At 38.9% G+C, this 14,928-nt stretch overlaps 1 protein-coding gene across 1 annotated transcript in view; it reads right to left on the bottom strand.

Annotated features, from left to right (window-relative positions):
* The window catches only part of Itprid1 (ITPR interacting domain containing 1), a 97,987-nt gene extending 83,701 nt beyond the window's left edge, over window positions 1-14,286 (bottom strand). Inside the window, exons 1-3 of the mRNA XM_021647446.2 lie at window positions 14,243-14,286; window positions 2,880-2,931; window positions 577-663 (exon numbers count right to left, since the gene is read on the bottom strand). Coding sequence (XP_021503121.2) covers window positions 577-663; window positions 2,880-2,911 — 119 coding nt within the window. The 5' untranslated portion in view covers window positions 2,912-2,931; window positions 14,243-14,286. The remainder of the gene's footprint in view (window positions 1-576; window positions 664-2,879; window positions 2,932-14,242) is intronic.
* Window positions 14,287-14,928: the final 642 nt, after the last annotated feature.

Genomic DNA, 14,928 nt, shown 5'->3' on the forward strand with positions numbered 1-14,928 from the left:
ATTATACAATTTTATTAACTTGCAATATATTTCACTGGTCAAGAAATAAACAAAAGGAATTCACCTTCAAAAAAGTAAATTATTACATGTAAATTTTTGTCCTGAGTCTTTACCCATTCCCACTAAGTCCATGGACCTCTCTCCAGATCTTTTTCTTGGTAGGAACAGACATACTTTGTAAATTTTACCTGCTACTCCTGTCAATAATAATGTGGTTTCTGTATCTTTTTGCAGCTTGTAGTTTTGTCTTAAAATATGACCCAGTGATAGTTCTAATAGGTAGAGCTGCAGTTCATATATTTTTTTACATGCTTTGTTGATGAATGAAATTCCTGCAACTACAGGGTCTAATCATTTATCGGATATTTCCCAGTGACAGCTACTTAACCTCCTTTCCAAATTCACTGCCTCTTTTAATATGTTCTTGAAAATCAAGTTTGGAAATTCTCTGTTCTCCCTCTCATCTATCAATTTAACAAGTTTTTTTTTTTTTTTCAGGTGCATATTTAGAAATTCACAAAGCCAGTTTTTGAGCTGAATCATCTAACTGGATGATAGCTCCAGGAAGTCACATACCTTTGGGGTACACCTGTGGTGGAATAGCAAGAGTTGAAGCTAGTCCCTCTGGACAGGGTAGGAGTCTCTGAGAACTGATGCAGAGATCTAGAATGCAAGGAGATCGAAGATGAGTCACATTGCTTTAGGTTCCCCCATGATGCCCTGGAGATGATTTCCCTTTCAGAGGAAGCCTTTGTGTTTCCTCCTCTTTCTAATAACCCCACAGTGGCCACACCTTGGAAGGAGGCAGCGTGTGCAGCACAGGGGTGCTCCTTCTTTCTGAGCATTGCTATAGAAGGTGTGAGAATTTAAGTGTTAGGTGCCTGCGAGTGCTTATTATAAAGGTGACAGGATGTATCATTCCTGACAGATGGCAAATCATTGGGGGACCTTTTGGGAACACAGCTTTGCTAGCCTCCAACTTGAGGGAAGCGTTTGATATTATGTGATGAAAGACATACAGCAAATAACAATTGGAGTTCCTCCATGCAATTTCTCACAAGGAAGAAGGATTTCATATTTCATGGCTAACAGTCTCTACCTGTGTCTCCAGAGCTCTTGTGGCTAACGATATGCAATAGTAATGAAGTTCCTTACTAAGCAAGACAATGAAAATTGCCATATCTAGTACATCTTTATTTCAAAACATTTTAGAGCACCTTAAAGAAAATTGAACTATATTATACTATAATTCTGTTTTATGTAGCGCAGGTATATCATTTATCGTATTAGACAGTTGGCATACAATTAAAATTTATCAAACAATACTGCAGATGTCAATGTTCCCAAGGAGACGAGGTTACTTGAGTTGCTAAATTTGTTTTAGCCCTGTCCATACTGAATAAGAACATCTGGACTCTGTATCTCTGTTTGGTTGTTTCTTTTCATTAAGGATAAGAAAGAACATGTTTCTGAATAGTAAGAATTTTACTTTAAAATGGCAGTAGATCTTGAAGAAAGAGGAAAATACATATTTTTGTTTATAGCCTTGTATACTGGTTAGGTTTTTCCCCCGCAACTTTCCATGCATACTAAAGACATTTGTGAATCTTTATTGGGGAATTGCCTCCATTTGGTTGGCCTGTGGGAATATCTGTAGGGCATTTGGTTGACTTCTCAGTGATGGAGGAAATCCCAGTCTACTGTGGATGGCCCCATTCTCAAGAAGGTGAACTGGGCTGTATAAGAAAGAGAGCTGAACAAGCCATACTCCTCTGTGGTCTCTGTTTTTGTCATCCCTTCCTCCAGATTCCTGCCTTGAGTTCCAACCCTGGTGTCCCTAAATGAAGGATTGCAATTTGTAAGCCAGATAAAGCCTTGCTCCTTCAAGTTACTTTGTATCAGTGTTTTAGAATCAGAGACACAAACAACCACATCTCATTTCTTTCTTTTTATAAATCTTAGTCTTCTTTCTTAATTTGAGGTCTATATCCAGTTTGCAAAGTTCAGTAGAGCAACACAGAAGCTGTACCAGTCTTATATCCAGAGGAATCCATGAACACTTCCTGTTTTGATCCAGCCATATAGGCATGAGCTTATTCATGAACCATTTCCCAACATTCTCTTTGAACTACCTGGGAGATTATTTTTTTCTTTTGGTGTCTTCTAAATGTGTTATTGCATCAGATCAATGCAACGGATCACCTAAGGGAAGAGCAGTTGTGAACTGTGTGCACCCTGGTCTGTATATTTAGTTTTCTGAATGATTCTGCACTGGCAAGGATGATCCAAGAACAAGAAGTAGCTCCTGCCCTCAAAGAGCTCAGTCCCAGCATCTTTTAAACTAGACCGTGCCTGGGAATCCTCTGAAGGATTTGTAGAGCACAGTTCTGAACCTCCCCTAAGATGTTCAATTTAGTATGGCCGAGGTGGGCTTTTATTCTAAGGTTCCAGATCATGCAACTGCCCTGGGAAGCACACTCTGAAATCTACTCTCTCCTTAACTAGGGACACACTGCTTTCCCAACAACATCTAAACAGTTGGTAAACAGTGGGATGAGTAACATCATTTTCCAGACAAAACCATGAGTCAATCAATACATTGCAGTAGGATGAATTTATACAAATATTACAATTAAGTTTCCTATCTGGTCAGCATTTGTTGACACAATCCTCTCATTTCTTTTTTATATTTAAGGATACCTCTAATTCTGTCACGGCTAGTGAAAATGGCCTAATCATAGGTGCTAAGAGCTCACCATTTCATGAGATCCCAAGATCTATAGACTTATTAAGAAGAAATGATTATCATTGTTTCTACTTCATTTATCAATGATATAGCTGTAAAATTTCAGAGTGAAGTGACTAATTCTGCTACTTACCTCATGTAGTCTTTCACAGTCATTTGAACCATTCCTTGTTCATGCAAAGAAGCTGCAATTAAAAAAAAAGATAGAGTAAATGTGATTGTCATACATGTCTGAAGAAGGTTTCTCACCTCCAGGTAAACCTTTTCGGGAAGGAATTCCTACCCAGGAGTGTTATCTGGCAACAAATGCTAAAATGATAAATGGTATGAGAGTTAGTGAACACTCAGCGCGGGGAGTTGGAAAGCAGGACCAGCAGCAAACAAGAAACTTAGCAAAGAATTCATGGAGAAGATGACATTTGGATTTTGAAGTTTATAGAATTTGCTGGATAAAGGGGTAAGACTGCTAGAGATAAAATGTCATCTGCAACAAGTGTGGTACACCATTCTGGGGTTATTCTTCAAGGGATCAATGAGGGTGCTCTTTCAAGATCATAGGTAGAAGGGCAAGGGCAGGAATGGTGCCAAGCTCTACCATTCATTTGTATAATCTAGCCCTTTCCATAGCCTTCCAGCTTAGGTCCTATCCTTGTTTTTCAACAGAATTCATAGATACTGTCATGATTCTATGACCATACAGACAAGGGTAGCAAAGTTATGGAATTTATTACTGCCTTTATTATTGATTATAGCAATAACAGCATTTATTCTGCACTAAGTTTGTGTGAAGTACTGGGCGAAACCTGCCATTTATAGACTTTTATATTAATTTGTTTTAGATCCATTGATTTTATTCTATGTGTGTCATTGTCTTCATATAGGTATGTTCAATGCATTCAAGTAGTCCAGAAGAGAGCATCGGATGTCCTGGAACTAGAGCTAATGATGGTTTTAAGCCACCATGTGGGTGCTGGACCTGGATCATTTGAAAAAAAATGCAGAAAGCATCCTTAATTGCTAAGTCATCTCTCCAGCCCCTATACAATCTTCTAACTTCTCATAATAAGTCCTTAAAATAAGGCTTGATATTTTACACTTAAGAAAGAAAGGAAAGAGACAGCATGGTTACATAAACTCATGGCCAGTAAAATGCCACAGCTTATTTTGTTTTGCTGCTGTTGTTGTTTTCTTTCTTTCCCAAACACCACACTGCCAACAGAATGTCCCATAGCGTATTTGAGAGCCAAAAAGAGGAATTTACATTTATGTATCAGGATATGAAAATCCATTGTTTTGAGCAAAACATTGTATATGATAAAGATGGCGCTGTGGGTCCAGGTGCCTGGAGGATGCAGGGAGAATGAATGATACTGTGGGCAACATAACTGTTGGACGCCATAGGGGACACTGAGCTGTCACTGCAGACTGTGTCACAACATAACATGTCAACTACACCTGCAAAAGGAAGCATTATTCAGATCATGGACACATTTATCAGAATGAGCACCAGACTTCTCATTCCTGGCTGTCCTGTTACACCATGTGACATGTATAATAAACTTAGGTGTTACCACCTGTACTGTGAAAAAATAAAATAAAGCTTTCCTCTACAAGAAAGAAAGAAAGAAAAAGAAATAGAAAAAAAGGTTTAAATGAGAAAAACCCTCCTGAGGGAAGAACAGGGAAACTGTTGGATCCGAGGAAAGGCTTTAGTTTGGAGCCAGGATTGCTGCTTAGGTAGTGAGTCACTGAAATGGCTTCAAGGTTTCTAGGAACTTGACTGTCAAATTTGGAGAGTGGAGATAAGAAATCTCATATGTTGCAGTCATTGCTGCTGTTGTTGTAAGACAAGGTATCCCTATGTACTCCTAGCTAGACTCTCTGTAAAATTCCAACCTCAGGCTCTCAAGTGCTTGGATTCTAGGTACATGGCATCATATTTGACTAAGAAATGTACATACTTTAGAGAAGATTTTAAAGGCTTAGCAATACTGCTAAGTGATCTGGAAAGATAAAAGACTGGAAATATATAATTGATATGTGAGTAAATGGATGATTTTGATTCTTTGTTTCTTTGTATGCTTGTTTGTGACAGGATCTCACTATGTAGCACTGGCTGTCCTGGAACTTACTATGTAGACAGGGATGGCCTCAAACTAACAAAAACCTGCCCATCTCTCCCTCCCAAGTTTTAGGATTAAAGGTATGTGCCACCTTAAATACAGGTTTTTAAGTAAGCCAATCATGTAAAAAGAGTCTTGAGAGTTAAAATACATAGAATAGAAAAATACATAGACTACATAGAATATAAAAATAAAATACATAGAATAGCAAAGAAAGCAGGACCCTCACTGGAATATTGTAGGTTGAGAAACATAATCCATTTCAAAGAATGTGGCACAACCTGAAACTAGGTTTAGGCCCTACACAATTATCCCAAGACTATTTCCATGGCAGACATCACTAATCAATCACATCAGTTTTCACTGAGCCAAGATAGGCTTTCTAAATCTTCATTTGACAGATTTTCACATGGGGTGAAGGACATTTGTTATAAAGTTAATGAGTCGCTTTTTAAAGAAACTGTAATCTGGGGGAAATGTATCTAAAGTTAGGAAAAATTTTAGTCAGTAACTTGACTAAAATTCATCAGTACTTCCCAGAGTATTCTAGGAAATGTGAGCTGTTTTTGCATTTAGACAGGACTATGAACAAGACTTTGTAAACAATAGTCTACTCAACACTGCCCCTCACCTGGATAGACATTCTTAATTCATAGCAGCACATTTGCTCACTGAAAACGATTCAATCTTGGAGCATCTTAAGATCACAAAATCACTGACATTGAGTGAAGTTGTCATATGAAAGGAATCTGATTTACCACCTTATTAATCACGTCATAAAGACAAGCACAGTACAAATTTTAGGCAATTACATGAGGATGATGCCATGATGAATTAAGTAGCAAGCTGTCAAATGGAAGGTAAAATACATTCTGTTTAACATCTTTTAGCAAACTTTCCTCATGTTTTCCTTCCCTTTTTCTATTAGGATGGCCTCTATTATTCTTACTACTATTATTTTGGTTTCTCTGTGTAGTTTTATGTGTAGTTTGGTTTCTCTGTGTAGTCTTGCCTACTCTATTTTTATTTTGTAATCCACTGAGTGAGTGCCCATGGCTCTTCGGAAGAATTCTGGTTTAGTTTCTGGTTTTTGGTTTGGTTTGGTTTGTTTCTGTACCACTCTTGCCATGGAAGAACTCTGTGATTCTGGGACCTTGCTTTGCAGTGTGGCTGCCCCTGTGCTGCTGCCTTAGTCTTTTCAACTTGTCAGTTGTGGGTTTCCTAAGAAATGGGGATTAATGTGTATGTCCAGGCAGGGGTCTGGCACTGTGGCACAGTGAATTGCTCAAACTGTCAGAGAGGAAACGATCCATTCTCTGATACTGATGAGAAGAATTAATTTAACCCTGCTACACTTACAAAACAAAAACAAAAAAACAGAAAATCCAGTCACCCAGAAAACTCTAGTCACTGGACTCTGGATCCTTTTGCCCTGGACTTCTTCAGGAGATTTCAGTGACCACACAGACTTAGTAACCACACACCACAGAACCTCTGCCTGAAACTGCAGAGAGGAGCAAGCTGGTTGCCAGGAAACAAAGCTCAGCATTCAGGGAAAAAAAACACATTCCTGAAGGTAGTTTGTGTTCTATGGAATGTGATGTGGTCATGTGGTCTCTTGGTACACAAGGAAACCTTACACCGTCAGCACCAGCTGGGGGAAGGGCTTTCTTGACTTCTTCCATCCTGCAGCCACATTCTGTGAAGCTTAGCATCACCACCAGCTACGAAAGGGTTGTCGCCCTTGCCTCAGTTTCATCATCAAGAATACGCACATGCAGCTGTTGAGTGCTTTCCTAGACTCCCAGTGCTTTTCTCAACAGCTCTGGAAGTGCCACACAATCTAGCCCAGCTGATGCATCTAGACACGCAGCATTTCTGTGCTGCCAAGCAGAGAGTCTGAAGAAAATCCAGCCCAAGGCACACGATAAGACTTTTAAAAACAAGCCGGGTATGTTTTTTAAAAATTGTTCAAAAATTATTACAATTATTCGGCTCGCTCACTGATGTCTAGTCCACCTTTGCCACCTCCCTCAGTCCTAAGAGATCAATTGTTGCTTTTGTAATGCTTCTGTGTATTGATGTCTTGAATCTGCAGAAGCAGCAGCTGGCCTTCCAGCACGTGGACACACTTGTAAAGAGTCTTGGAGTGGGCAGTGTGAAACTATTATTTGTTTTTTGTTTGTTGGTTTGTTCATTTGTTTTTATTTTTTTTCCATTTTCTGACTTGAAAGATAAACTTCCCGGAGGCCAAGGTCAGGCTTGTCAAGGTCAAGGCGTCTCTGTCTTGTCTCCAAAAGGAACCTGAAGGAGAGGCACAAGCTGGTGGCCCACAGCGTGCCAAGTACTCATGGGGATAGGGACTCCAAGACTTTCCTTAAAACTTGGAAGAGACTGCAGAGCCAGCCCAGGTGTCTTTGAGGTAGCAATCTGTTCCCGGCAGCCTACACTCCAATTTTCTAGTCTCCATGCTGCCTGCTTCATTAGAGATTATCTGCCCAGCTTCTTGAAGCCTTTGCTATCTCTGATCAGAGCAAAAATCTGAAGCATGGGGAATCCCACGAGAGGAGAGAAAACCTTCCCCTGTTAACCCAGATCTCCTGAAAGGTCTGTAAGCATCAGGCTTGAGTCTGCCTGTGCAGAACGTGGTCCTTCCGACATACCTGCATCTATGATGCAGTGCCACACCCTGCAAGCTGGGCACCTTTAGTGCCACACTCCATCTTCTCTGGCATTGATACTTTCTCTACCATACCCCCCCACCCCTCCCAGAATCCCTTCTTTGATTTCTAATGCTGGCTGAAAGCATTTTGGAGAAGGCAAAACAAGGTTTAGCAAATTCCTGCTACCCACAAGTTCTCTAAGGACTGGTTTCGGGGAAAATTAAAGTGAGAACGAAAGTTTCTGCTCTGTTGATTTCATTCCCTTCCGTGGTTAAAATTCCCATTCTGCTTCCTTCTTGATATAATCTCTAGCCATCCTCCCTACTGTTAGGTGGACTTGTGCCATCTGAAGCAGCAGATACCGCACTTAACCCTGCACAATGTATTACTGGAGAAGCTGCAGTCAGATATGCAGAAGGCACTAATTAGCACCTTTGTTGGCTTAGAAAGCATTTTTTATTTTGGTTTTCCTAAGCATTTCTGACTGATTCATGGAAGACATTTGGTTCTTTGGAATATCGTCCAATAGACTAATCAAATTACAGTTTTGCAGTGCTCTAAAATAATAGCATTCTGCAGCTTTCTGCAAAATTAACTCCTGCCTGACCAGGATACTTTGTAGAGGAAATTTGCAGAATTGTGTTCATCTGACATGGAAAATTATTAATCCATATTGTTGCCCCAAACAAAAAAGTGTTATTGGTTAACACTTGCATACAAAATCTTAAAGATACCTGGAATCATTTTCTCTTTTCCTTGCCCTATGTCCATTTATTTTCTGAGTGGTGCTCTCTTCCTCCCCATTCCAGAGTTGACACCAATGAAAGCCCTTGCTGTCTGAAGCCTAAGGCTGTAACAGCTTCTGCTCAAGATGTAGCAGCTTCTCCCATAGCTAGGAAAGCACCAGAACATGTTTGCTAGATGTAGTTGGCCATCCCAGTAGACATGCTCATCAAAAATTGTTCATGACTGTTCAAAGCACAGACATGACATTAAAATTTTACTGATCTCAGACCTCAGTTGCAATTGACCATGCACTTGAAAGCAGACTTTAGCTGACACTTCTATGCCGTGCTCATACTGTGTGTGTTCCTCATTTCTGGAAATTCAGTAACGTATAATCTGAATACATTTTATTTAAAACAAAAAAAAAATGTGTGTGTTTCAGTCACTGTGCAAAACATGTCTTTAGAATTATTTTTTCCATATGCTTTCCATATTTTTTTCTTCATTTCTTTGTCTTTGTTCAAACTCTTATTACTTCCATCACATTAAATGTTCTTGCTTTGCCTTGTTGTTTCCTCACTTTTTCATTGAGAAAACTTCCTAACCTGATAACACCATCTTTGTGTTTTATTCAAACACTTTTATTTTTATTTTATTTTAGTTTTGGGCCACTGGGTTTAGAGATGATCCATACCCTGGTTAAGACTTCCATAACTCTAACAATTTGAGGTAGTATCAGCCAATGGCCACATGGTGGGACCCAGTATGGATCTAACTGTTGTTTGCAAGACAAAGCACATCTTCATGCAGAAGCTAGGAGGTGCCTCTCAGAGGATACAGAAATTGGGAAGGCCTCAGAGAATGGCAAAAAGCTACCTGAATAAGACTTTAACTTAGGGGACATTAGAGGAAAGATTAGGAAGCCAGAGGAGCTAAGACTATAGGTTTTCATTGTGAGGCTAGCCTAGGCTATGTTCAAATTGCCATGATCTAGAAAGAGTGGGACTCTTGAGAGCAAGCGTCTCCAAATGTCTGTACCTTTCCAGAACAGGGTGCTTTTAATTTCTACTCACAAAACTTCTCACATGGTGTGATGGTTTAAATAAGAGTGGCCTCCGTAGGCTCATATATTTGAATGGTTAGTCAAAAGGAGGTGGCACTATTTGAAAAGATTAGAAGGATAAGAAGGTGTGGCCTAGGTGGAGGAAGTATGTTACTAGGGGCAGGCTTTGACGTTTCAAAGGTTCATACCAGGCCCAGGTTCTCTCTCTCTCTCTTCACTCTCTCTCTCTCTTTCCAGATCAGGATGTTTTAGAGCTTCTCCAGCATACTTTCTGCCTGTCTGTCACCATGTTCCATCATGATGATAATAACCTAGCTTCTAAAACTCTATGCAAGCCCCAATTAAATGTTATCTTTTATAAGAGTTGCGTTGGTCATGATGTCTCTTCACAGCAATAGAACAATGATGAAGATACATGGTTACTTAAAATAGATACACAGCCAAGCATTTATCCATAATAAATCATAAAGAAGTTTATTTTAAAATATTTTTGTATATACAATACTTTTATAATTTAAAAAGTGAATTATGCCAGATAGTGTTGGCATGTGCTTTTAGTACCAGCACTCAGGAGGCAGAGGCAGGCAGATCTCTGTGAGTTTAAAGCCAGGCTGGTCTACAAAGATAGTTTTAGGACAGCCAGGGCTAAACAAAGGAATCCTGTCTTGAAAAACTAAAAATGATATTTGTATACTAATAAGGTTGACAGGCTCACTTAATTTTATGTATAGAACAAACTTTTTCTGAATGTTTGCTACAGTGTGGAATTATAGAGCAGTCAGTGTTTTTTTTGGACCTGAATGATACCCTGATTTAATAACCACTGATGCTGAGAACATTTCTTGCATAAATACATAGTATAAAATGACAGAAGCATGTTTAGGGCCATTTCAGAAATTGTTAGAAGTTCTGTTGTATTTTTCAAGCCAAAATTCATTTAATGATTTTTAGGAAACCCAGGATAGTAAGTTAAACATCAGCTCTTAAGATCAAATGTCAGAATAAAACACACCTAATAATACACTAACACACACTCAGGACTGATGGTAGGAAAATGTTAAAAGTTTTACATTCCATGATTAAATTATTGTGTTTCTATACAGACAGATTTATAATTAAATTGCTATGTTTCTTTATGGGCAGAAAGCTTTCTCCATGCAGTTATTCACTGAATTTCATGGCAGACAATGTTCCCATAACACTCCAGGATGTTTCAGGCAGTAGTCACTGGCATTGAGTAGTGAGCTCTCAGAATGTTAAGAACCAAGGTAAAGTCATGTGACACAATCTGGTTGAACACTGCCATAACACTTTGGATTTCATTACATATTTGGTTTGAAATTATGTTTTGGTCATTGTAAATGCAGAAACTTTTTACTATTGCCAAATTTTTGGTAAGCCCCACAGCTATGTGACCCCCTGTGGGGTCCCAGTCACAGTTTAAGAAGTAGAGAACACTCGAACACTCCAAATGCTTTCTCTTCATGTCTTTAAGGGGCTTCAACTGGATTTACTCTGACCCCTTCTTATTATATAGAGCACAATGCTTGCAATTGGTTTTCTAACTTCTTATGATTTAACACAGCCCTTCAGGAAATTTACTCCTCTGAGGTCCTGTGTAAAGATTGGCACATGCCTGCATTCATAAGGTTCTGGAGCTAGAGGAATAAAGAAAAAGCATTCAGGCCAGCTTGAGCAGCATAACAAGTCTGTGTCTTAAAAGAACATGGTCGGGCATAGAACACAGTTGTATGCTACTTGTTTAACACCCACAAGGCCAAGTGTTTAGTTTCTAGTACTACAAAAGCAGAAAAAAAAATCAGAGTCCACCAAGTAATAACTGTCACTGAATAACTGTCCAGGAATATTTTCTGACACAGGAAATTGTTCTGGTCTTAAAACTCACAATGATGCGTAAGTGTGTCAACCGTGTCAGTTGAGTTACTTACGTGTTGAAGCCTTTGTTAATCCTGAAGTCTTATCTTTTCATTATAATGACTACATATTTTCACACTCAGGTAGTAAGGACATTCAATCTTTCCTCTGGTGGTGGCAATAAATTTGCCACAAACTAACACTGTCTGTAGCTTCAGTATGGAATCTGAGACAAAGACTGAGTCATCAGTCTGGAGAGATGGATTTTATGGTCATTTTCCTTGGCACTGTGTCATCTAAGAGGCTCTGAGTGTCTGGCTATGATCTGCGTAGATCTGTGGTGCTCCACCAAGCCCATAAGGTAAAACTGATGTGCAGTAAGAGATCAATAAGTGGAGATTGTCTGGACTCAGCAGTGGAGGTAGAGGGGTTAGAGTCTTGCTTAGACATCACCACCTGCTCTCAGACAATGCTGGGGAGACTTAAAGGAGGCCACAGAGTTTTTAGCTGCAGTGCCTTAACATTTGTTATCAAAATGGCAGAAAGTGACAGGGTATTGTTCATGATGTCTGTATTAGTTAAGATATAAGTGGGAAGGGCAGCTGCCAAGTCTTCTGCAATTATTAAAATTAATATAGAAAGAAGGGACAAAGGAGAGTATATGGCATAGTTAGAAGGAGAAGTTTCTTCCTATGTTAATCCACTGTTTATGGAGTAAGTAAGATAATGTGGCATTGCCTTATATCCTGTCAGGGTTTTCTGAGTTTTAACCTCATCATTTCTCAGCAGTAACTGCTTTTCTTCTCTCACTGCAACTTATTCCCAGTGTAGCTCTGAAATTTCCTAAGTTCTGAGCATCTTTTATGCACATACAGGCTTATGGAAAGCTGCAAGTCCAGCTTCCTGCATGATTTTAACTATCTGTGGCCAAAAATCATGGCACATTCATTGACTATAACACAAGAATGAGAATCATCCATGTTCTCATAGTGGTTACTGACTTCAAAATATGATCAATGAGAAAGGCATTGGTAACCAAAAGCTTGGTTAGCTTGTGGAAGCTCTTCTATTATTAAAAGTCTTGTTGAAGATGAAGTAGCTGCCAAATAGAAGCTGTGCTACTCTGACCTTAGAGCTACACAGAGACCCTGCTTCCTCCTGGGTGTGCCTTTGTAGTTCACCAACTTGGCTCTGATGAGGCCAGGCCACGTATTGTATTTTCCAGGAAGTGAAGTGTTTAATACAGTATGACCAAAGGAAGGAGCAGTGCTGGCCTCTCAGCATGACATGGGCAAGAGTCAAACACAGGTCTATGCTAGAAAATATACCTATGCATTTGTCTTTTCCTTGAGTCTGAATTAATATGAACAGGGAGGTCATCATATTAAATTTATTAGAAACAAATGTTCAGAAATTTTGACATCATGGAGGGCTTATGTTAATAATAAAGCAGTTTAAATAAAATGTGTCAAACTGCCTTCTAAAACCTCATGTTTCTATTTGGAGATTAAGGTTTTCTTTATCTGTCATGAGAGAGTTGTCTCTTTGCAGCCTACAGCAGTTAATGCAGACACATACTACTAGTCAGTGTGGAGAGTATAGGACATATGACCCAAATGGGTCATATACAAGGCTCTCTCTGAGGCTCAAGGTCTATCCAGGAAGAAGGATGGAAAGAGTAGAAGGTCCAGAGTATGGCAAGGTGTGTTGTAAAAAGACTTCTCTTGGAATGAACCCACTGTGGGTATAGAAACTTGCACCAGAGTGGGTCTGTTGATATTTTGTCATGGGAGAGGAAAGAGTTCATGGGGCCCAACTCTGCCCAGGTGATTATTTACAGTTAATGGTGGTTAGGGAAGGCTCACACTGTCATCAGTCATGTAGCTACTGACTGGTTGTAGATGACCCAGTAAATAACTTTTCACGCATGCTCATGTGAGCAACTGTAGTTAATCTCAGTAGAATACACACATGGGTGGAAGTAGGAGGGGGCTTTCTGAGAAGGGTGAGATGACAGAAGAAAAGACTGGAGATGACAGGACGTAACAGGCAGTGATGACTAAAATTCATTCAATATATGATGACACTGTCAAAGAACACAAAATTTAAACTATAGAACAACTGAGGAAAGAAGGAAATTTCAATATATCTTTAGTTTAAACTTTTTAAAGCAAAATGTCTCAATGTAAATTGACTGGCGTGGCAAGTAGTAGTCATTCTTAGTTGAAGATGGTGGTGGAAGGTATGAAATAATGAAGAGCAGCAAGGTAAGTTACTGTAAGATTAATAATTTCCTCTCAAAGCATTATATTCCTAGTTTATGTCATATTTAGACATATTCTTTAGGCATTTAATTGATTCTAGAATCTTATTTAACACCTATGATCAACTTGTCTTGGAGTTGATACAAGTTTTCATTTTTAGTCATAAGATTTCATCTGATCCATCTGAAAGCCTGTAGAATGGTAGAATCTTAGATGTCATGAAGTCTGGTGCTTTGTTTAATAAAGATGGAATCTATGAGACCTGTACTCACTATTTTAATAATATTATCATCAAATTCCAGGAAACAGTATGATACATTTTCTGACTCAGAAATATTTGTGGTTTGCTTTAGGATTTAGTCATTTTTTTTTTGTCTTTAGAATACATCATTAAAGAAAAGATAAAAAACATAATTTTGATACCAAAAGACAAGAAAGAAAACAGGTTTTAAAATAAAACTATAGCATGTTATAAATAATTAAATGATTTTTTTTTTTACATAATTACATCCTTGCAGATGTCTGCATAGACCCAGAGAGTTTCCTACAATAGTCTGAGTGTTTGATGATGGCAAGAACCCTGGTTTCAGCCCATAACATGCTGCTGGGGACATGGCTGTGTTTTCTGAGTACTAGTCCTATAAAATCAAGTGAGATGATAGACTTATTTCTGAGAGCCTCTATTAAGTCTTCCTTGAGGAAGGTCTATCAGTAAGGATGGTTTTTTTACACAATCTGCTCAGGTGCACAAAGCACTGGTGTTCTGGGTTTTCTTGCCTTACCAGAATGGTTGATGGCTTGCTGGAAGCTTTCATTTGCAGAGACACTATAAAAGAAGCAAATTCGCTGTGAGTCCAACAATGTATGTAAATAAATTATTACCAAGTTGCTTTTGTAATTAAGTGGAGGAACAACAATAACAAAAAAATCAGGTTCAGATTTTAATGGGAGAACTTTTAAAAGTGAATGCACAAATGGATCCAAATACCATTCTATTTTTGCACTTCTAAGTTGACATATAGTTTTTGCAGTAATGTAGTAATCCTTCAAGTAGCCTGTTAATATGAAAATCTACACTTCTCCCACCCTGGTAACGTGTGGCTGGGAGCCAATCCCAAGGAGGGTTAACCCACATTATTTTCATGGAGCTTTGCAAGAGAAATACATAAGGCCCACAGGCATGCAAAAATAAAATAAAATAAATAAAATGAAATAAAGCCCCACTTACAAGAACCCGGAGTCCAGCCACTGCTGGATACTTTCCTGTTTGGAATTTTCTATAAAGAAACAAACAAACAAACAAACAAACCAGATCTGTTAGTCAAAGCACAACTGGCTGCAGTGACCCACTCTATCATCAGCCACTTCAGCAGTCCTGTTTCCTACATTGTTGGTCACATGATCATGTAAACATATTCATTTTCCCCCTGGAGGCCTCCTATTTTCCATAATCAGCCCCTTCTAAGAA

Source organism: Meriones unguiculatus, chromosome 3 (assembly GCF_030254825.1).
Source record: "Meriones unguiculatus strain TT.TT164.6M chromosome 3, Bangor_MerUng_6.1, whole genome shotgun sequence".
NCBI lineage: Eukaryota > Metazoa > Chordata > Mammalia > Rodentia > Muridae > Meriones > Meriones unguiculatus.